Here is a 24581-nt window from a genome sequence, read left to right on the forward strand (position 1 = left end):
ATTGGCTTTGTAAGTGCCTGCAGCCTCAGACCAGGTGTGTTGTAAGTGCGGAGAGCCTGAGCCTGGTTTCCAGAGGACTTGAGGCTCCCGTACCATTTCCCTGCCGACTCTCGTGATGGCTGTGGCATTGTACGGACTTTGCATGGAAGTCCCTGAAACTCAGCAATTCTTGAGGATTTTCAAGAACTTTAGTTCATGCAAATGAAAATTTAAAGTGAAATCCGGTGCTGCCTGGAGCCAGGTACTTTGTCACCGACCAGCCCCTCTGTGATGGGACTGGTACCCTTCAGTGCTGAGAGGGTGGTGAACTCCCTGTATCCTCTGCTAAGCTGAATATTTCTCATTCTGACACATAAAAGCACTTTGTCGCTTTACTGGGAGACAATATTCTTCTCCTTTCACCCTTTCCAGTATGGCCCCGTCAACATCCCTGTGTTGTATTTCCAGCCTTGACTTTGTAATATGGATCACAGCTGGTTGGTTTGAATTTCCCCTGAGTTACCCAGGATGCTGCTGAAAGCACAGGAAGAGAAGAAATGCTTTAATCAGTTAAATCAATCAGGCAAAAAAAAGTAGACTAGACCTTAAAATTTACCCTGCGACCTTTGATACTCACTGCGATGACGTCTTTGTTCTATTTCTTTAAGTGCAAGAGTTTATTGGGACTTGGCAGAAGGGTGGAGCGAGGAAGACACAGGAGGGGGTTTTGCTGAGTTAAAAAAAGAAAACGAAAATGTCAGTGAGAAAATGGAAATACCCTGATGTTTCTCCAGCCTAGTGCTGGAGTCGGCCTCTCTCTCCCTCTTTTGCAGGGAAGGGGCTCCTTTTCCGTTAGCTTGACTATGGCCTTATTTAATCGGTTTGCTCTGACATGGAGCCAAGAAAGGGCTTTGCTGTGTGATGCTGGGTCCTGCATGTGTTCAGGCATCCACAGCTGTTCCCTAGCAAGGGTTGGCTTTTGACTACTGAGGTATTTTTTTATAGCCACAGAGGGCAACTATTAATAGATGAGATTTACCAAAACACAGAGCTACGCAGTGTGGTGTGGAGGGGAAGAGGGAAACCTGTGTGATTTATGCCAGGAAAATTCCATGTTGAAATTATACTGAAAGAAACAGTAAAAATGAATATGCCAAGAAGGAGATTTAATCTGTTACTCGGGCCATGCCAGCATTTCTCCATTAAGGAGCTGCCCCATTGCATGAAGTATGTTGCTGAATTATTTCTTCAGCATTAAACAGCACAAATTATACAAAGGATAAAGATAAGACGCATAGACACAAAATACCAGTTTTTCTGAGATGTGATTAGACTGTGGAAGAAATACCAAAAGGAAGCAGAGGCATTCCTGACCCTGAAGACACTTCAGTTTGATCAGACGTGGGATTAGGGGTAAAATGTGAAGAATTCCACATTGTGTGGTAGGAACGAGCTGATAAGGAGTTTGCCTCTTTGTTTATTGATTCATTTCTAATTTCCGTGATATGATGTAATGAGACTTGTACCCTTGTCAGACTCACAAATTATATTCGTGTATCAAAGAAGACAGGTTAGGGAGCATTGAGCAGAAAGGAGTGAGGGTGTCTATTTAAGCTCTTTTGCAGTCAGAGCTCAGACATTGATTAAATAACATAAAATGCAGATGATATCGATTAATAGACCCATCACTGTAATAATCTACACGTTTTTTGTGCACCTTCCAAAGGCACAAGAGGGAATTATATTCCCAAGACAAGACCCACTGACTATCAGTAGCGTGTGGGTATCAAAATCCCCTTTCCACTTTGAAAAGTTTTGCCTTCAGTTGTTTTGTGTTTCCTTGATTCATTTATTTGTTTTGTTTAATTAAAAATGAGACAGGGACAGATTAACTGGTGAAAAATTCTAGCTAAATAAAGAAATATGGTACACTCATTTAGAGAACGTGGGTAGACCTCAAAAAGCCAGAGCTTAGTTTGCTTCATGTGAGCATCAGAGAGTATGGAAATGTTTCCAAACTCTCTGAACTGCTTAGGTTTGCAGAACTGGTTGAGAACAATTACAAAACACATTTTTCTGTGATCTCCTGATTTCCACGAGCTTGATGATGCTCTGTTCTTGTCTTCAATCCCAGCAAGCACAAATGGAGACAAACATAAGCATCTCTGAGAAATATTAAGAATTACATAAACTTACATTATTCAAAATGCCTGAATATTTTTTGGGCTTGGCATTTCTGGTTAAGGGTTTTTATTTTGCCTTTACTTTTGACTTGCTTTCTGTTAAGGACTAATTCTGCGAGTTGCTGATTCCTCCCAAAATGTGTAGTCTCAATGTTAGTGCCCTAAGTGCTGAGGATAAGCATTGGCTATTTGTAGTTGTTGCTCAGTTCCTTAGGGGAACAGTCATGCCATCTGCTCGCAGCAGGTATAGACACACAGCATAGGCGTGATTTAGAGAATTAAATCTTAAAGTCTTTATAACTGCTGGAGCAAAGGTAGGTTCTTCCACTAGGATTTAGAGCACCTAGGTTAGAGGCTGAAAATAGCTATGTAAATGCCATGCACAGTTTACATCAGGCTTCCCCGTCACACTGCATTCCTTAACAGTCATTCAATCTTTTCTATTTTTACGTATATAATGTTGTTCCAAACGTATGTTATGCTTTCTGTCTGGACTAAGTTACATATTCCAAGCTCTTTGAAGTCTGTAGAAAGATTGAACTCCCAAAGACTTTGGTCTTTGGCTTGGATCTCTACATCCAGAGCATGAGTGAGGTCGAGAGCCTTCCTGAGACGAAGGGCAATAGCTAAGAGGAAAGCTCCTACAGAACAGCACTGCACTAGAGTAAGTAGAAGAAATGTTTTGGGTAAGGATTGATGGCAACGGTTCACACCATTATGAAAATTACTTCCCTTTTGCCTCCAGCCTTTTTACCATGACTCTGTCAGTGCCAAAAACCAGAACTCACTCACTAATTCTTTCAGAATTGATCGGTCATGATAAACTTCCAAATGCAGAGTAAAATGCTTCCGTCAGAGTGTTTCTCCCAGTTTGCCTGAAGAAATCTGTGCCGTTTGATTCCCCCCCTGCACCCAGTTGGATTCAGAAAAGGGCTAGGAGTTCCTGGCTTCCTCCTCATACACTCAGAATTCCTCTAATGGTTTTACTTCTGGGGATAGATTTATTCATGTGTTTTTGCTTCAAAATGTCTTATTTTGTCTTAAAAATGCAGGCTCAAACCTTTAGCTATCCTCATCTTGATCAGACACAAAGTTCTTTTTTTATCCATCTGGGAACAATACCTGAAGTATTTCTAGTTTTTGATCTAGAAAACCATCAGAAGGAGATAGTCCAAAAGGTGGTTCCAGGACACCTTCTCATCCCCCACAACTGAATAAGGCAGGATGTCAGGTTTTGCAAAGTTCTTGAGATGTACTTGAGCTGGCAGCAGAGGAGTTGTGGAAGTGAGGGAATTCATAACAGCCCCCCTCTCTCTTTGACAGGGAGCTGCAAGATATTTCATGCTAACATATGTTTTATAAATGCGCATTTGTATAATTCAGGGTCTATGTGTGGGAAACAGTGGACAAAAATGACAACCCGCAATTTTTGCTGGATCCTTTGCAGAGCCAGTTTTGTAGTCATCAAGATCTTGAGTCCTGTAGTAGTTGTTAGTGACATGTGCCCAATAAATTACTGCAGCAAACCAGAGCAAAAGTTGATGTGTGGTTGAGATATGCAAATAGAGTGACAGAGGTGCAAATCTTATGGGGAAATTAAACTGCATGGCCTGTCTATAGCGCTCATACTTGTGGCAAAAGTTGGTCAAGAAATTCGCCATAAAGGAAAACTAGAGTTTTCCCCCTCTTGTGTTAGTATGCGACAATGGAGAACAGATCTTTTGCATTCTCGTAACCCTTTGCTAGATGTCTGTGTTTGATTCAAGTGGATCCACAGGCTTGTGGTGCCAAAACCGGCAATTTCTGCACTTGTGTCTGAAGGCCAAATATATGGGTATGATTTCCTATAGTTTACTGTTACATGCTGGATCAGTATTGTACGTTTCATAAGCTGCCAGTCCAATTTTGTAGGGTCTTGGGAAATGTGTCCTCCAGGGAATGCTTACAATCAGCCTTATGTTTTGGACTTACAGTGTCTGTTTTCTGGTACACATGTTAGCAGATCCATATGTGAGGCAAGGCAAATGTCCTTCCATCCAGCTAATAACCTGGGCTTTAGATGTGTCTGCTGCCTTCTGTTTACTTAACGGGTAGAGGACCTTTTCTGCTTGATATATCCTTCAGTTCAAGAAACGTCCACTCTCAGAAGCACACATGTACAATGCTATTTGCTTTACCTTGTATCTATGCGGAAGTTGCAGGTCCTGCATAGGTTTAAAAACCAGAAAGCCTGAAAGTTCTTGAGTGCTTGGAAAAGGCACATTTGCATCTTTCTTCCTGCCGCCTGTTTCTGGCTCAACAGAGAGAAATGAGGGGCAGGATTTTGATGTCAGGGAGTTAATTATGTTAGCAGTGTCTGTTACAGCCATTGCTGCCAGGTTTTGTCTCCTAACAGTAGTCACCTGACAAAGTCATGATCTACTAAGTCCTCTCCCCTGCTCTTTCTTTTCCTTTCTTTCTGTCTTCCTAGTGAACAGGAAGAGAAAAAAAAAATTGTTTGATTTAGAAAATACACTCTCCACAATATTTTCTTTCCGCAATTCTGAACTATTTTCATTGCAGGTGTGTTGGTGTTTCTGCCAGATCACCTGGCAATTTACTGTGGATTCTGGGAACTTCAAAGCTAAATGTTCTTATGTGAAATTTCTGTTTCAGTGACTGACATTTTCTGTTTCCTTGTATTCTCTTCACTGCTGGGAAAGAACAAGAGTAACCAGCTTTCGTAGATCTCATAATTTTTAGTACTTCTTTGAATCTGACTATTCAATTTTTCTTTTTTTTTTTCTTAAAAAATGTGTTCAAGACTTCACTGTTGAACATAAAGACTTCCTGGTATGATCCATCAATACTCCCTGAAAAAAACAGAAAACAAAAAGAGCTAAATATTAGTCCTTTGTTGTAACGGGGAGAAAAAAAATCTCATGAACTTTGAAAATGTGAGGCTTTTAGTGCCAGGGAACAAGCTTTTCTTGGTTTCCCTGAATTGAAGTCTCCATCACCAGACTATGTTCCTTGTGAGCTCACTTTAGTGTCTTCTACCCTTTCCTGCATAAGGTGAAATAAGAGGAAATTTCAACCAGTCTCATTTGAATCAGGTTTTCATTTCTTTCTCAGAAAAGAGGAAAATTGGGATTATCCTAACCATAAGCCATTGATGATCTGCCCACTGCAGCAGGACCAAGTTTATCCACAACCCTGCCAGGAGGTTAAGAAATGAGATTTGGAAGTCCATGAGTTGTAAAAACAAAAACAGAAAAGAAGTGGCATCTCCAAAGCAAAAGTGATGTTTTGCAAGATGCAAATTTGGACTGGTTATTTTGGCCCATCAACTCCAGAAGTATCTGTAATAAACATGCTAGGTCCTTTGTGGTTATATATGATTTTATTTTTTTTGTTTTTGCTGATGTCGGCCTGATTCCAAGTCGCTCTTCATTCCAATAGCAATGTATATCTCACTTTGTGGCATGGGGTTTATGTGCAGGGAGGATTAGTGTCAAAAAGTGAGATGAAAGGAGCAAACAATTTGATCTTGTTCTTTTTTCATCCTGCATTTTCTACTGCATGTTGATTAGGGAAGATGCTAAAGGACCAGCCCCTTAAAGTTCCAGCTGCACACCCCGGCAGGGACAGTGCCACATGTCACCCTTCTGCAGGAGCTAATTGCTAATTGCAATCTAACTGTGAGCACCCCAAGGTCACAGTGCTCCCTGCCCTGACCTGTGTTTGGCTTCCTAAAAATCCCTGATATTCCCACGGTAGGTGACCCACCGGAGCCCACCCAGGCAGGGTCCTGACCCATCCTGCCTGCCTGCGGTTGCCTACTACAAGGGCAGATGGCACAGGTAGATGGAGCGCAGGACAGAGCAGTATCGATGCAATAGGGTAACCCCATGATTTCTGTGGACTCTAAAGAGGGGACACAAAGCGTTTCCCAGTGCTCCAGAAGTTCCAAAACCTGGGTCACTCCAAAACCAGGGTCATGCCGAGCAGGCTGCAAATGGGACCACAGCCACTGGGATGGAGATGAGAGAGACAAGGCTGGAGTTGAATATTTGTAGTGGAAATTGTTAGGCAACTTTAATATAGAGCGTTGCTATGAGCTACTCCTATAATTAAAGAAAATTCTGTGTCAAAGCCTCAAGTTTCCTCTTGATCTCTGACTTTCAGTCTGATTAACAGAGGCTCTACCTAACTCTTGACCTGATTCAAGGGAGTGATGACAGGCTGCATTCCTGGTCTCTGGTGCTTTCCATAAAAAATTCAGGTTTGTTCTGGTGACTGAAACCCAAATGTCCCTTACTTGAACTATTGTGCAGTGTGCTATGCACGTATCTGTTGGTTGTTCTTGGAAGCTTTGGGATGAGAGGTGGTATGTAAATGCCAAATATTATTAGAACGGTGGCTGCTCACTCATTGAAAGCAGAGCCCTGGTTCCACAAGAAAATCTGTTTATGAGGTAAATGTGCTACGTTGTCTTCAGGAACTGTGAAGCCGAAGGATTCAGGAAGGACCAGCTTATTGTAGGGAGCTCTGACTTTCCATCTGCTGAGCACTGGACCTTTAGGACTTTTTTGGAGATTGTAAAATATGAGTAAAAGATTATAAAATATGAATGAAGCCTTGTAAAATATGATTAGTGGCCGCCAGCAGAAAACTTAAAGGATCAGTAACACAAGCCACCGCTTATTTAAAAGAAAGGTGATCCATATTATCACAGAACGTAGGCTCAAGAGATCGAGTTTCCAATCCTAGCTGTCACCCTGAATGATTTTGTTACTTTGAACAAATTATTGCATTTCTCTACCTCAGTTTTCCCATTCAGAAGATAAGGAAAATTATTCCATTTGCCTATTTCATGGCTTCTTCAGTCATGGTAAAATTTCTTGAGGGGAGGCCCACTTTAGCGTCACTTAAGCCCTTGGAGGGGGTTTGGAGTGGTGCAGAGGGCTTGTGTCAGGGCTTTGACCAGAGTGGAATTTCTTTCTTCATGTTTAGGAAGCATTTTGAGGCCCAGAGGGGACGCCATGTGGAAGTGCCAAGCAGTATAACTGATGGTTAAAATAGCCTAAAATATATATACCTTCCTATACTGATTTAAATTCTCGAGTATACGTGAGTGAGATTTGCTGCAGCCAAAAGAGGTTTTCATAAAGCGGCAAAGGAAATCTGTTTTAACAGAATGGGATCCTGAAAATATCCTTACGCCACTTCTTTCTTTATCGTTTGACTTTTCTCCTTGTTACAATGGTTCAACCTGTAGGGTCTGGAAAAACATCAGGGTAACCAGGGCAGAGGGAATATCAGATGGAGATGAGGGATGGATAAGAGACAAATTACAGTACATTTCTCATGGGTCATTTGGCTCAAGTCTTGAAAAGGAGAGAGGAAAAAAACCCCAAAGTAGTAAAAGAAAGAAAAAAGAGACAATCAAAACAAATAAACCTGCCAGTGCTGCTGATTTCAAAGGTCTGTGAAATGTGCATGTACGCTTCATAATGCTTTGCTGTTTTAAGGAGATGCGTCTTGAAATGTTCCATGCTTTAATCCTACTCACTGTCTCAGAAGTTAATTGTACAATAAGATCAAAATTTGCCTTGCCAAGGCTTTCCCTTTGTTTTCTTTTTTCTTCCTGCAAGTTGTCCAGCCAGCATATCTTTTTCTAGTTCTGTGTACTTGGTTAGCTTAATTATTTTTTATGGTCGTGCAAGGAAACGGGGTTTTTCGGTTCTTGCTGCACGAGTGAACTCAAATGTTGCTCCGTTCTTGGACGTAGACCTTGCAAAGGAAGCAGGCTCAGTGATCACATATTTATGGTCTGTAGCACTGCAACTCTTTATAAACCTACATAAAGGTTATATAAAGGTGGGGTATCTCGTATAAGAAGAGGGCAGTAAGGCCTGGGAGGATAAAGGGAGAGAGAGAATAAATAATTTTGTGTACATTAACAGCCACCCCAAATTTTTGCCCAGATCTCAGACAGAACATGTTTGACATTTGAAAATTTTTGCATCATCTTTTTCCCCATTCTTTTTCCCTGAGCCTCTACTCTTTCTTATCCTGGCCAGAACCAGCAGCAAAAGTGCCGGGGGAAAAAAAAAAAAAATCTGTTTTCACTGTATTTCTGAATCTCAGCCCAGGTTTGTGAAGGATTTGGCAAGGATTTACAAACCTTTGAGAGAATCCGTGTGGAGATCTGAGGAAACCCGCCTCCCTCCTTAAAAAAGCAAGTTGCGTTGGCCAGAAATTGGGCAAAAATTGGTTGTTTCAGCTGAGGTTTCCTTTGAGATTTTGGATATGAACCTGAAGCTGCACTTTGAGAATCAAATTTTGCTCTGACTAACTCTAGATTTACACTGGAGCAAATACATCACAGTCAGAGCTGATACTTGTGTGCAGCCCAGTGAGAAGAGAAGTTGGCTCAAAGTGCAAGCTCACATAAACCAAACGAAAAGAGGACCCAGAGCTAGGTTTGGAGTAGTCCAACCGTCAGGTTTATTCCAACCTGATGCTGTGGTTCAGCCCATTAAGTAGGTATTGCATTTACAACATCCAGAAGTTATCTATAGGCAATTTTATGAAATACAGCTGTATTATTTAGTAGAGGTCTTCTATGAGAAAGTCAGACAGGGCTGAGCAGAGGTGCGCCATTAAGGTCCTATAGATGATGCTACTGATTTTTAGAACTCAGTAGCAAATAATTTCCTTTATGTATGGGGTGGTTTTTTTCCTTGCAGTCCTATAGATTTATAGTGCAAAATGTTACAGTAGAAATGTGCTAGGACTGTCCTGCTGGAAAGCCAGCATTTCAAAGCAAATGGAATGAAACTGATGACTTGACAATTGTAAAAATTCCCTACTTTAGACCAAGGAGCTGCTCTCAGTCTTTATTGCAGGATAAAGAAAACCCAGACCCAAATGAGTCCTATATTTTGCACAGTAAAACTCTTCTTTCTGTATTTTTTTTTTAAATAATTTTTTTTTCATAGGATGAGTAAAGCCTGAGTCACTAGCATAATGGTAGAATTAATTCAGTTTGGAAAAGAGGGCACCCTAGGATCAACAAACACCCAGACTTTTGTAGCCATGTGGGCTTTTATTTTGTAATATGTGTTGCTTATAGTTCGTCTTAACTGTAGGACCTGCCCCTGATGTATAAAAGCCTCGTCCAGCTTTAACCAGCTAACCTGAATGCATTAGCAGTGTTACAGAAACTGATACAGAGTTCAGCACAGGCTACCAAACCTACCCAAGAAGCTGGGTTTGTATTTGAACAATTATCCTAAGTGTCTTTTCTTGGATCCTTGTCATTATTATTTTTTTTGCCAAAACATTCCTCCTTTCTTGTAACGGTAGATCAGATTTGGGGGCTGTAGAGGACATTTTGCTGTAGCGGATAAACCAAAATTCTTTAAAAGCTGCCAAGCCTACATGTGCTGACAGTGCTTGCAATTTATGCTTGTGGACATGACCTAGTGACTGCCTGGTTTGGATGCGGTCAGAATTACAGTTACATATTTGGATTTCAGTGTGAACACAGGCAGCGATCTGGATCTAAATTGGGACCTGAAGCCTTTCACTTCATAATATTCTGGCTCCACTCTATTTCAGGCTCTGTCCCAATTACTGAAAGATTTATACCTTTATCAATAAATTATCATGACTTTTACTACACTTACACCAGTGTCTTAAATTAACACTAAACTAAATGTAGATGAGGCACGCTTCCTGTTCAAATGATTTATGGCAATCTGTCTGAAATGAGGAGCAAAATTAAATTTGCCAGCAAAGGCAGATCTTTAACATCAGGTCAGACAAAAATTTTATTGCAAGTCCACTGCTAAAGGGGGTTTGTAGGTTGTCTTTTTTCGTTCAGGTTTTTGATAGACCTGCAGCACTTCAGGCAAAAAAAGAAGAAAAAATGTTATAGATGTTTGTAGGTCTGAAATCTCTACTGTGTACTTTATGTCAGGTTGGAAGTGATAGACAGGATGAATGTAGCAGTTACATGGCACCGATAAGCTCTCAGTTTGGGGACCGTGTCCTCTTCTGATGACCTGCCTTTGAGAAAGATGTGGAGGGTGCAGATGAGAGCATCAGAAATGACCAGAGATCTTAAAAATATAACCAGTGGGGAGTGGCTGAAGAAATAAGGTGGTTTTAGCCTAAAAATGAGATGGTTTACAGGGGATATAATAAGCTTTCAAAATAGTAATAGGCTTGTAAAGCAGAAGGGAATCATCTAATCTCCCTGTCTGCGAGGAATAGCACAAATAGTCTTGCACATCTGTTGTAGCAAAAAAGATTCAGGTAGACCTTCAGAAAAACTTCTTGACCATAAAGGTATTGAAACACGGGCTGCAAGTTGCTGGGGCAGTGGCAGAGTCCTTGTCATGTGTGGTCTTAAGTATGAGCTAGATAAAAATTTGCTTGGTGTGACATATAGAGATGCCCCTGCTTTGGGGTGGAGGGCTACCAGCGATGGTCTCTGGACATTCTTTTCAGACTTGTTTTTCTGTCACTCTATGACAGAAGGCAAAAGGCAGCTTATATACTGGTGTCAATACTGCATCTCCAAAAGGAGAGTTCCATGTCTAACCACCCAAGACTGAGAAATCACAGGGGGAAAAGCTAAATTACAATTGTGTGCATCTGCCAAATGGCCCCATTTCAAGGTCGTCTTTCAGTGCTGTTGAAGTCATGGCTGTTGCCGTTATCTTCAGGAAGAACATCACTTATCTCAAAACTGTCCTTGCTGTTCACTGCAGATATTGAAAATCTCTAGGTGGACACTGCGCCCTAAAACCTTGGGCTGCCTATGTTGCTTGAACAAATGGGACAGACAGTTGGTGAGCGCCTGTCCACATACCCGACTGCTGGGGTCTTTGCTGCTCTCATGAGTTAGTATCAATCCTGGGGCCAAGATCAGAGCTGGATGGACGAAGGGAACACCACTGAGACCATGTCAGCCATACCACGTTGGGAACCACACCTGGATCTGTCACAGGCTGCTGGCGAGTGTTGCCAGGGCTGTCTAGAGAAGCTTTCTCTTTGTCTGCTAAACTGTATACCATGATTTAAGCTGGGCTGACAGCTCTTTTGAGAGCACCAAATGAAAGCAGAAACAAGGAGTCTTGGGAAGGAGAGTGATATACCGGGTGCGTGTGATTCCAGCAGATTTACTCTGGCCTGCCATACGCTGAAGCCGCTAGATAAGGGATAGGACATTGTATGTCAAGAGATAAAATGGAGACTTTTTGAGGCTGACTTCCCAGTTCAGAGGATGCTGGTGTTTTTGGTTTGGTTTTTTGTTTGTTTGTTTGTTTGGGTTTTTTTTTTTGTAATGATGAAATGCAGTGCCTTTCATTCCTAACAAATTCATCAGGAAGTTGGAGACCATACTCCATACTGAGCAGATAGCAAAGTTCCTACTCTGTGTTTGGGTGGGGTCTTGCAAATAATCCCTTAAATACCCTGTTTGTTTTCTTGCTGTAAAGTGACACTTGCCTTTGAAGGAAAAAACCAAAACAAAGTCAAATAGAGAATAACTCAGAGCAAACAGTAGAAAACATTTCCCGACAAAAAGGGCTGGAAGGTTCCATGTTCCTTGCAAAAACAACCACGAGTGCAAGAGGCTGCACCCCAGCTACATTAGGGAAACACAGGAAAGCCGTCTCTGACCTGGAAGAAAATGGGGGAGGAAGAGTTTCCAACCCAGTTACAAACCTGCTTGACTCTAGTCACCCAAGCCAGATTTAATACGATTAGTCTTGATACCAGCTGAGTTTAAAAGCCATTGTCAAATGTGTTTGTAGCTAAGCGGCAAAGATTTGTGGCTGGATTTGACTTTGGAGCTGAGGGCTGGCAGAAGGGAGCTCCTCGCAGTGGCCCCCGCGGGCAGGTGGGGCTGCTAGCTGGGGGCTTCACCTCACTGCCCAGGGACGAGTCCTGCTGCGCCGAAGCCACAGCCCAAATGGACAGGAAATGGGCTTGACAGATGAGACAGGCACGGGGATAATGGCTCGTGTGACTGATGGGGCAGGCTGTGTGGCGGGTAGGGCGGTCGTGAGACACTGCTGGATGAGCTAAAGACTCCATTAGACTGAAACTGGAGCACTGTACGGGATGCACATTACTGTTTGAGGTCTGGGGCTTACTGGATAAGGGTGAGCTGCTGTACGGTACAGTTTCAGAGGGTTATTTACACTGCAGTGGAGGAAAAAAGCAAACCAAAGCTGTGCATTGGACAAAAAAGTCGACGAAAAGATCTGGGTGGGAATGTGCACATTGCCTGATATGATCTGGTGTCCCAAATGGCCTTAAACAGCCCATAGAATTTCGATGTCTAAAACAGATTCCAGCAAAGGAGACTTTTTATGATGCACTAATAGGCTCATTAGGCTTTCTTGAGCAAGGCACGCTCACAGCATCGTATGTTTTTTCCATTACAGGAATTACACGTGTTTTGTTGTGCTTTGGGTTTTGTTTTGTTTTCCACATAGACTTGCCCTGACAGTTCCCCCATTCAGGTTTATATTGGAGGTACCATCTCGAGCCAATGAATTTTATGAAATATGTTGCTGGCACTCACGGAGAGATGCATAAAGGAAATATTCTAATGACAGTTGGAAAGGCTTTGATCCCTTTCCAAGACTGCACTCATGTCTTTGAAATGCGAGTTTGGCAGTGCTGGAAAGGCTGGGCTCTTTGGCTCTCTTTGGCATGAGCCCATGTGACAGACATTATGTCCTCTATCAGGGGACCCACATAACCTTGAGAAGTGTAAGCAATGCTCACAGATTGCATTGGGTCAGATAGTCTGGGCTGATAACAAAGCAGCCGCGGCAGCAGGGGGGAGTCAGCCTAGTCCAACGCAATAACTGAAAACTATTTTGACCTGGTAACTGTTGGGTCTGCTGCCTGCGGCTATGTAGTTGGACATGAACTGCAAAAGTAGTTAATTTATGCCTCCTTGAGTGTAGGAATGTGGTGATGATGGATAGGGATAGGAGGTTATTAGAAACATGGGGAGGAAGGAGAGGATGAAATTCCAGCTCGTGTTTTTATCTCTTATACACACACATGCGCTGGTTCCTTTGCATACATACTCTTGGCTGTCTTGCATGTGTGCACAATCCAAACCCTTGCTTACACACTCACACCTCTGTTCATGCACGCACATGCAGGCACATGTTCACACGCTTACAAGGGATTTGCCTGAGCTAAATGCTTAAGCATGTTTATGTGTTGGGGGTTTGCTGACTGCTTTTACAAAGGGCTTTGCATTTACTTCCTCCCAAGCACGATCTGTTTACACCTACTCCTGTGCTCCTGTGCAGACCCGTTGCTAAAAATCCTCTTAGCATTCTGTTCTTACACCGTTTGAATATATTCTGCTCATTCGCAGACTTTTGTTGGCTAGCAGAGAAGTAGTGGTCAGAGAAATACTATAAAACCAAGTCCAATTGACTTAGTAACGAGGATTTACGTAAGACATGAGTTCAGTCTCGATGATGCACTGACATCACTGGCCAATTAGTTAAATGCTGTCTGCTCTGGATGTTGTCTGCAGTAATAATCCATGTACAAAACAGCCCTATGTTGAAGCACATAGCCTGTATGCAAGTGAGAGCGCGATTCTGGCCATGCACCGAGGACATAAATGGGGATTGGATCATGTAAACAATAAGCAAAGAGACAGTTGAGAATAAAGAAATATTAGTTTAGATTATTTGAAACCATAAGAGAAGAGCGAGGATAAAAATGGTTATCTCAGGAGGGGTGTTTGATTATAGTTACTCCTACAGGGATTTGCATAGGCCATAAAGCGTCTGCATCCAGAGTCAACAACTGCAGTCTCAATACAGACAGTGGCCTTTCCTTCCCACTGTGATACAAAACACACAAACGTTTTTCTACTGAGAGGTATGCAATGCTTCTGTTTCTGTCCTTTTCTCTCTTGCACGAAGTATCACATCACTCCCACGTTCTCTCTTACACTTTTGCTCACTGTCTTTTACTGATGCCGCAATACACGCAGACATACATATTGTCCCCTTCACATGCACACGTCCCCTGTCACATATTCCCCTGATGCGCTTACACTTTCATTTGGAAATGCAGATTAGCTCTCATATGTAATTTCAAACTATTGCTCGTGGACATGGATAAGTATGAGCCCCTGTTTAGAAAATATGTTTTTCAAAGACACAAAGAAGATCCTGGAAACAGATTACGCGCAGCCTCAGAACATTGTGCAGATACATGCAGAGCAAGCTTGAGAAGATCCTGGAAATAGATTACGCACAGCCTCAGAACATTGTGCAGATACATGCGGAGCAAGCTGGAGGAGCTAAGGGGAAGATCTGTGTATTTTCCATAGATATGTTGGGAACAGTGGAGAGATGAGAAATGTGTAGAGGGTCACAGTGCTGACCTGTCCTTCAGGATGTCATCCACATTTGATTGGAAGATAAACACTGTATGGAATGGAAACATACCCTTCCACTGGTGTCCCCAAAGAGCATGTCTTCCTCCATGAGTCAGCGAGGGCCTGGGGACACCCAGCCATGAACTATTTTGGAGGCAATGACTTCAGCAAGTGGCAGGGGAAGCTACTGTGGAAATACGAATGTGTTTTCCATTGGGGAGTCCTCCAGGGAAGGACAGAAAGATCTTGGTGCTGAGCCAACCCCCCTATTTTTTCTTCACCCTTCTGGGAACGAAAGCCTTGCAAAGTATGCAAGGAACCCTGCTTACTGAATGTGAGTGTGTTTGGTTTGTGAGAGCTACGTGAGCCCTATACACACCCATACACATATGGAAATGGGGACTTTAGGAAGCAGGAATCAACCATCTCAAGACCACCGTGGTGTCCTTTCCTTACAAGCTAGTCGATTGTGCTTGACTCAGTGTGATCTGTCTCTCTGTTGTCTCCACCTGTCAAGTGAAGATAGTACAACTTATCCATGTTCTAGATTGTGTTGGCACACTTCATATCAAAAGACAATGTGAGCTAGAAACAGAGTTTCTAGGTTTTGCGTTTACTGTTATGTATGGGTTTACTCTTATGCTTCACCTTCTCCAGCTTTACTCTGAGTTAGAGCGTTACAGTGCCACAGAAAGCAGTGTGGCACTATGGTACATGCTTCAGCAAGTAGCTCCTGTGTTCCAGTATTGGCAAAATCTACTCCTTTATAGGCGTGCAAAAAGGACTTCCAATGTCCATCAAGATTAAGGGATTGGTTTTGCTTGCCTGCAAGCAGATTGCTCTGTAACCTCCAGACATCCCAAAAGCTAAGAAGAAACGCTGCTCACCGGGGGGCAGGGGGGACCTAAGGAGCCTTAGGAACTTCTGTCATGGTATGTTACCACTCCTGCAGAGATCTCCTGATGGAGATGTCTTGGCACAACTTTGCTTGCTGGAAATAGCAATTCCCAAACAACCATCCTATGTCAGGATTAGACCATGTGCAGGATTAGACCAGCACAAGTGACTGCCACTGGTGCTAAAAGAGTAACTTTGTAAGCTGGTGTTAGTTGTTGTGCCAGCCTGAAGATGTGAAACTTGTTATTGTGAAAGAAAATTAGAGGTAACAATAATAAACAGCTTAGAGGAAATGTGCAAGGTAACTGCTGATATAAAAAGTTTTACTGACCATAATACATGGTTAATTACATTCATAATAAATAGATTCCTATACTTATCTTAGGAATGTGGACAGCTTTATGTATTTACCTTGGATTTTGTGGCCTTAGTTAATCAATGGCCTGGAGTCCTTAGATGAGATTCACTATATGAATGCGAAGTAATTGAAGTTTGGGAGTGGGTTATTAAAATATTTCGGGTGACTGATATGCAGGATATTATAAGATCTTTGCCTGGATTGCAGCACTTCTTCAATACTTTGTTGCTTTTTCTGTCACCTTTAGAAAAAAAAATGCTTTTCTTTTTCTACAGAGCATACTTAGATGTCAATGAACTAAAGAACATACTCAAACTGGATGGATCCACACACCTCAACATCTTTTTTGCCAATTCCTCTGAGGAAGAGCTGGCTGGAGTGGCAACTTGGCCCTGGGACAAGGAAGCCTTGATGCATCTAGGTGAGTGATAAAGATGTTTCTTCTTTGTAAAGCATTCTTTTGAGGCGCTAAGAAGGAAAGACAAATATGCGTTAAGCTCTGTTCTGATTTCTTATCATTCGTCTAATATATAGTCAGGGGAAAAAAAGTATTTCACGATTCCCAGATACTGGCTCACAACCAGGAAAATATTAGGTTATAAACCCAAAGCATATTATGGTATTTGTAGATGATGTCAAGCTGAAAGTATTTCACCTTTTAAGTGAAGCTACTTTGCAGGGCATTCACTCCATGGGAGCACTTTGCGAAGAAGATTGGGGGAGGGATAGGTGGGGGGATGCTAGAGAGAGTGAATTTTTAACCTTAGCCTGTTACATTCTGATCCTTAGTTCATTACTTAGTATGTGTTCAATTCATTTTCCTCACAGACTATAGTTGAAATTTGTTGCTATTTTTCTCTACTAATGTGCAAAAGAGCAAACTGGTGAGAGATTGTATTTCTAATGTTCATTTGAGTGGAACTGGAAAGAGTTCACTACCCTGCAGATTGCCCTGCATGTTTCCTAACTAGGTTGCCGACTATGGCTGCTGGAACCCAGAGATCCAGACAAAGCTGTGCAACCTCCCAAATGACTCATTGCCCTGACACCTGCAGTGCCACTGGACCTGTGTTCCTTGCAAAAAGTCAGATGAACCTCAGAAGGTTCAGAAGGCACCGAATGAGTCTGTATGTGCTTCTCTTAACTGCACAAATCTCCTTGGGGCTGCAAACCTGATATGGTCATCTTATAAGGGCAGTGATTATCACAAGTTTTCCAGATATTTCTCCAGCCTGTCCAGACCTTCCTAGGCTGGAAGTGAAGTCTAGTTTCAGCTAAGTTCAGTCTTTGTGAAAGGCTGTTTCAGCCAGTTTTTGTATTACCCAAACCCACGTTGAGCAAAAAAAAAAAGATGTGGCAAATGTAAACCTAGATGAGGAGAGCAAAATATGGTGTTTATTATTCTAAATCATACTATGAGACCTGAACTACAACGTGAGCCATCAGTCAGGGAGGCTTTTCCATGTTCAAAAATACACTACCCCAAGACCTAGATGTTAACATCTCTTTATAGTCACCTTGTTTCCATAGCTGAGAGTGGCTCAATGGTCAGACCAAGCAGTTGGAGCTGGCTGCCCTACTTCAGTTAGTAAATGTTTTATTATGACATTCAGCTCTGCAGCTGCTCTGGAAGAAGTGTGAGCAGACTTCCCTTCCCAAGGATCGGCACTGACACGCATCCAGTCTCCTGCTGAGCTAGGCTGGAAGTGAAGCCACTTCCACTCTGCCTTGCCTCCAGCCCCACCTCCATGGGCTCCCGCTGGGAGCACCCAAAACAGAAGATGCTGTAAATGCCCACCAGTGAGCAGTCCCCACGGCAACATCTTCTGGCAAAAACAAAGATAGATATTAACCCCAGCCTCGACCAGCACCCACACTGCTGTGATTTCTATCACTTTGTAGTACCCCAAACTCCCACTCCTGCCCTAGCCCCAACAGTAACTTTGCTTCTAATTGTGCAAGCGTATGGGTTGCTGGTGGGAAACATTAGCCCTAATGCCACTGCTGGAGTGAAATAAGGCTGCAATATAGCCAATCCTTCCTTAAATGAGTATTTTCACAGCTTCCCTTGGTGTTGCCATGGGAGGGAGCAGAGAACAAGGGCAGAGCTCCAGAGTGCCAAGAAGAACCTTCTGCAAGAGGGCTGGGGCTTGCCCAAAGCCCTGATGAGTTGTTCTGTCACTTCGTTAAGCTAATTGTCAACATCATGCCTGAGCAAAACAATTTAAATTCAGCTCCTACAGTGTATTGACAGAATTCATTGACCAAAAAAAGATCTCACGAGAAAAAAAGACGTTAGCCAACAGTTTAAAGTTGACTTGCAGTGGAAAGAAGTAAAAATAAATAAATAATGGTCATAATTTCCTGTCATAATAGCCCTCCCAGACCTGTGCTTGGTCTGTAAGAATTCATCTTTAATCTTTTTTACTCTCTTCTATAAATCCAATATGTACTTAATAAAAAATATGAAATATGTCCTGTGGTGCAGATCTAAAGGCTGGGATAGAGATTGTCTGGGTGAGGGAGTTTATCTTTTCTGTAAAACTGCAATTGATTTAGATTGTTGACAGCTGTGAAAAATATAAATTTTCAACAAAGGCAAAAATAAAATCTCCCTCTCCAGCTGCCTCAGGGCTGTCCAATGCCAGAACCATTTACCCAGGCTTTATTTTGAAGGCACGTCCTGCTGAGGAATTCCACCAATACTCCTGCCATAGGAAAACAAACCCTGGAAGTATCTTTGGGAAAGAGACCCCCACAAAACAATATACCAGGGTACTCTCTGGGTGTAAATGGCTCCACATGGGTAGACCCCAAGCACCGGAGGACTTGGAGCATGTATTGTATAAAGGGGGAGAGAGGGATGCAAGGAACATAGGGATCACAGTGGCTGCATACTGGTAGGTCTGTAGACAATTAATTGGGCCTGTGGAGAGCTAGCATAAGGACAAGTTCTGTGCTGTGAAAAGGATGTGCAGATGCTGCGTGTGGCATAACAGGCTTGATGTGGCAGCGTGATTGATTTTGTTCACTCTTTTGTGTCTGTATTTAAATTTGCATGTGTCCTTGCAAGACATCTGAAGTGGTCCTTCCTCTCTCTTCAGCACTGATAAAATTTCAGCTGGAACACTGTATCATGTGTGGACACTGTACTTGAAGGAAAACGTGTGAGGCAACTGGGAAAACCAAAGGAGAACAACAGTCAGGGAGGTCTAGAAAAAGGATTGAGCTACAAGTAAAGGTTGAATGGATTGTGGTCATTCAGACTGAAGGAAAAGAGCCTGAAGTTGGATGATGACAATCTCATAAAAGCTGATGAAAGGGGAGGAGAATCTTCTTTTTCTTCGTATCCGTGTGAGACAGGACTTGAAGTCATGAACTTAAATTGCAAAAAAATCAATTCAGATTAGATGTGAGTTAAATCCTTGCAGCCGTAAGGATACTGAGTGCTGAAATTGATTGCTGGGGTAGTCGTGTCATCAGGGGTTGTAAAGAGACATTAGGCCAATACGTGTGAGGGATGGTATAGACCTAATTGGTCCTGCATTGTTTGAGAGTGGAATTAGATGACTTCTTAAGATCTTCTTGGTCTTATTTTCCTGTAATTCCATGGTTATTGCAACCAGGTCTCGAGGCAGATGAGAAGGAAGAGTCTATGGTGTGTCAGAACCCGGTGATCTCATCTTCCCTGTGCTACACACTGATAATGTTCCTCCTGCCAAAACCTTTTCTCTCCTCATTGTCACTAAATTATTAGTGTACCATATCCAAGATTTATTTTCCCACTATAACTTTTACAAAGCAGTCTCCTGTTCTCATGGTAGGCAATATACACAAACAGTTTTAAATAAAAGGCTTGGAAAAGTTGAGGTCAACAAGCTAAATAAAGAAAATATGAAGCATATCATAAATCCAAAGGTACATCTAGCTGGGCTAAAAATATAATTCTTATGATTAATTCAATATACTGTATTTGCTTATCTACACATCCCATAATGCATACAACAAAAAAAAATCACCATTGATTTTCTTTGTGCACATTTAACAACCATGCAGTTCTTTTAGAATTATCACATTCCAGGATTATATTTTTTGACACGTTAGACTTATGTGTATTCGTTAGTGGTCTGTGCAGTTCTGATCAAACTAGCCTTGTCTGAGTGTATGAACAGAGTGTGTTTCTGACCGTTACTTCAAAGCTGTCTATATGATCGGAGCACACTCCACAAAAACTGTTCCAGCCTTGGGTGTATTCTGTTTTCTTTGTCCAGCTATTAGTTTGCAAATATTGGTGCAACCTACTGCAATTTTTAGGGTGTTTCAGAAGTTAATGGGCTTCTATTATATCTTTACTCTGTGGAATAGTATACAGAGAGTGCTTCAGGTATGTTTTGTTTGAGTCTGGGTATCAAATGCATTGCTTACACTTACCTGGGCAGAATCATTCTATTTAAGAACTCAAATCACTAAATGATTTGAAATTGCATAGTATGAGGTAACTGCATGTAGGATTTTTCTTTGAGTTAACAAACCAACCAAACTGACCATGTTCAGTGGAAAGACCAATTGTCACTGCGTTTTTGGTTTAGGGCATTGGACTTCATCCCATGATTCCTCATCCGTAGAACACCAGATTAAGGGTGAGATTAAACCTTGCTGTGCAGTTTCTCTGAGCCTGATTATGCAAAAAACAGTCTGTGCTATAGAGGATCTGATGAACTGCCAGTGAATCTGCCCTTAAGATTGTCTTCCTTTCCCTTTCTCTTGCTGTTCTGAGGAAGACAATGCAAACGAAGCTCTTCTCTTTTCCCCTTGCAGGTGGCATTGTGCTGAATCCTTCCTTCTATGGAATCCCTGGCCACACACACACGATGATCCATGAAATTGGGCACAGCCTGGGGCTCTATCACGTCTTCCGGGGGATCTCAGAGATCCTCTCCTGCAGCGATCCGTGTATGGAAACTGAGCCCTCCTTCGAGACCGGGGACCTCTGCAGTGACACCAACCCTGCTCCTAAGCACAAGCTGTGTGGAGATCCTGGACCGGGCAATGACACATGCGGTTTTCACAGTTTCCTAAATACACCGTTCAGTAACTTCATGAGCTACGCAGGTACTTGGGTTTCCTCGGTTTGCTGTTGGTGTCTGTGATTGGGTGGGAACAAAGAATAGCAGCATTACCTCTGATTTCTACAGTCCATTTCATGCAGGGCTTTATGCTGATGTGTGTGTCCATTGTTCTAGGACCAGACTTGTTGAGGGACCGAACTTGATGGCCTCAGGAATCCCTTCCAGTTCTCCTGTTCTTTTTTCCCAGTTTTCCCCAACTTTACATAGTTTCATGTGATGACCAGGTAGAAGGTTTGGGGGAGGGAAGAAATGAGATAAGCATTAAGAAAACAGTTTCTAAAGACTTTACAGCAAATTTGGCACCCTATTTCCCTGTGATCCGGATGCCTGATCCATGAGGTCGTCTTTGAAAAACCCAAATTCAGAGATTGTTTACTGTCCCCCAAGGACATATTGAATGTCAGATGAATATTGATACCACCAAGGCTATGTAACGAACCTGTGATAGGTAGACATCTAATGAAACACTGCTCATGCCTCCATGCATCTGCTCAATTACCATGTTTGGTGTTTGATTTGGAGTTACTGTCATTCAGCTACAATCACTCACATCTGAGTTTCATCATCAGAGTGTGAATACTGAGATAGTACCTGGGTCAGGATTCCTCTTCTGGTCAAAGACTACCAGTGTGCTGTGCTGGTTTGTGCTGGGAGTGCAACTGCAAAGGTTCCGTATCAGTGTGGTAAAACCACCCCTCCAAGAGGAATAAGCTGCTTAAGCAAAAGCCTGGTTTTGTAGTTACAACTCTGCAGGCTTCTGTAGGCACAGCTGTGTTGCTCAGGGGTGCCGGTTCATGGCACTCCTACCAGCAGAGCGTAACGCAAAGAGAGCATGAGCTCCTGTGACCCTTGCCCATTGGATGAGGGTGGGGTGGGGTCCTTGCTGCACCCCTGGAAGTTCAAGGGGACCTTGAAGGATCCTCTGTTATTTCCGAGAAAGAACAGGGGATACCTTGGCTTGTATTTCCCCTTATTTTGGGTCTCAGGGTCTAGCTGTGATGAAGGTCTGTGACATTGAGCTGACAGCATCAACAACATTTTAAAGGTGACCAATATACTTATAGCCACTGAAGGGCACCTTAATAGTCCAGGCAAAAACACAGATTGCCCACTCAAAAGGTCGTAGGAGTGCTTATTCTGTAATACAACTGTAGAGAAGCAAAGTGTTTAATGTCATCTGGGGCACAGATTGAAATGATTTATAACGGAAATGCTTTTATGCCCTTCAGGGCACTAGCTAAAGATGATGCTTAGTTTTGTCTTTATTTTTCTATTTGTTTAGAGAGTGTTTTCAGGGACAAGCATACACTCACTGAGTCAACTCCTCGCATGTTGTGCACTTTTGTGCATGCGGTAGGGCAGCGAGTTTTACTGCCTGGTACAGCAGCCTCCTGGGAACATCACACAAATAAGTCAGTGCCACTTCAGATGACAATATCCCTCCACCAAATCTGCTTGTGTGTATGCGACAAGGGGTGGAGCGTGTGTGTTTCAAAACGCTGAGGTCTCTTCTTCCAAAGAGAACTTGCCTTGCCAATTCTCTCGAGAGCTGACACAGAGAGGTAGACCACAGAGATACCTATCTGTTCTTGGGAGCTAAATATGTGCTGGTGTTCTGAGCAGAAACCTTTTTTTTTCTTCCTCTTGAAAAATTAAGTGAAGCGACATGATAGGCATCTCTAGAGCTCATGCATGAATGTGTTTGCTTTTCTGTTGTTGCCAGTGGAATAAAAATATATCAGGATATCAAATTGCTGTAGAAATACCTTTGAAACATCTAGGTTGAGGTCATGCAGCTCTAAACATTGCCTTTCTTTCTTTTCTCTTTTGCTGCTTGTATACAGCCTGATCATATTGTGTTTGTGTGTCTGTCTAACATCCACCTGTCCAGTTACCCCCAACTCTGTAACAAAGCCCTGACTTAAAGGGTAACTTTTCTATCCCTGGAATAACAAGTTACAATATCCAGAAGATCGAGAAGTGTGAGAAATTGGACTTGTAAATTATTTTTACAAGTCCAAATAGCCGTGGTGTTCCCAAATAAAAAAGATGAGTTAGTCATTTAGACCACTCTCCATGAAATCAGCAGGAATTCTGCCTCTGAATTCTGTTGGAATAATCATCCCAGCAAAGCCTCTTGATTTCCTCTGGTTATTACTTCATCAGAGGATCTTGAACCTTTCTTGAAATCGAGTGATCAAGTGAAATACCTTTCTCCCTCACCTCTCCTCCCTTCCCCTCCCCCAGGACACAGCTTGTGCTGATGTTTAAACAGATTGAGAATGCAGGTCATCTTTCTCCTGTGCCATTGTCTCACTGCTTTGTCCTATATCTATTTTATTGTTCCTTTATGATGGCTATTAAGGGCCTTTGTCTCCTTCTGGGCTTCCGTGAAGAATATTTATGGCTTTTACAACATGCTTAGGGATAGACCATTGATAATTATTGAGGAAATCCAGAGATGTCATATTAAAGCAGCTTTTTGCATACCCACAGGGATTTGTAGATATTTTCAAGCTGGTAGTGTCTGTCTATCTGCTGTGCATGTTTGATGAAGGGAGGTTTGCTGCTCAGTGGAATTAGGAGAGACACAGGAGAACACATGAACTGACAGGTCCTTACTGTGGTAGGACTGCATTTAGGACTGTAATTTGAGCAGGATCCCAACCCAAGCTGTCTCCTTTTGCTTGCATCTCAGGGAAGATGTGGTAAGGTTTTAAATTAGCCAGCAAATTCACACTTCTCTTTAGAACAAATTCATATTTTTTTGTTCCTCTTGAGTTCCACAGGGCACGGACTTGCAGACATCAGAGCATCTAGTAACGCTATTACAATATTGAACTGCCAACTTACATGCGAGCAACTCTCTGAACAGCCTTCGGTGACCTGTATCTTCCCAGAAAAGTGTATTACTTGACCTGAGCAAAACTGTCATTGCTGTTTGTATCATGGCAGCATGCAGAGGTCCCATTTGGGACTAAGCTTTACTAGGCTTGGAGCTCTGCAGGCACATGTGAAGAAACACTCTGTGTTTTCAAGAGCTTTTCATCTGGTGGGAAGAGTACCAGAAAAATGGTTAAAGAGCTAGCAATAAGTTCTTCAGCATAGCTTTTCTGGGTGACTTTGCACAACATATTTATTCCTTCTGTGATCTTCACAATAGAGAAATAGTAATTTTCTACTTCTCGAGGGCATTGTAGTTGTAAAGTTGTATGGTGTTCAGAGGGCATCAGATGTGTTCTTGTTACCAAATCATGTTTGGGGAAAACAGATTAAATGAGAAATGGACGTTTATGGGAAATTATCCAGCAAAATGATATCTCCCTTTTAAATGAAAAAGAAATTTGAAATATCAAAAATGTTTATGAGAAGTTCAGAAAGGGGTTAGAATCATAATGGTAATGGGGGAGATTTTTAACAGAAATAAAGTTATTTTAATATACCAAAAATTTACATTTTTAATCAGTGTTTGTAATGATCTTTTTAAATTGATATTTCAGAACATTTTGGTTTTGTTCATTAGAAAATTTAAGAACTTTAAAAAAATTATGTATTTTTAAAATTCTGAGTTATTTTAAGCTAAGAAATCTGTTAAAGCCTATTGCACA

General features: G+C 42.1%; 1 protein-coding gene across 3 annotated transcripts in view; it reads left to right on the forward strand.

Annotated features, from left to right (window-relative positions):
- Positions 1 to 24581, forward strand: part of PAPPA (pappalysin 1) — a 254468-nt gene that overhangs the window by 106571 nt on the left and 123316 nt on the right. For all 3 annotated transcript variants that reach the window (XM_075519671.1, XM_075519669.1, XM_075519670.1), the window contains exons 3-4: positions 16120 to 16265; positions 20663 to 20956. In XM_075519671.1, the coding sequence (XP_075375786.1) occupies positions 16120 to 16265; positions 20663 to 20956 (440 nt within the window). The remainder of the gene's footprint in view (positions 1 to 16119; positions 16266 to 20662; positions 20957 to 24581) is intronic.

Source organism: Mycteria americana, chromosome 17, assembly GCF_035582795.1.
Source record: "Mycteria americana isolate JAX WOST 10 ecotype Jacksonville Zoo and Gardens chromosome 17, USCA_MyAme_1.0, whole genome shotgun sequence".
Taxonomy (NCBI): Eukaryota; Metazoa; Chordata; class Aves; order Ciconiiformes; family Ciconiidae; genus Mycteria; species Mycteria americana.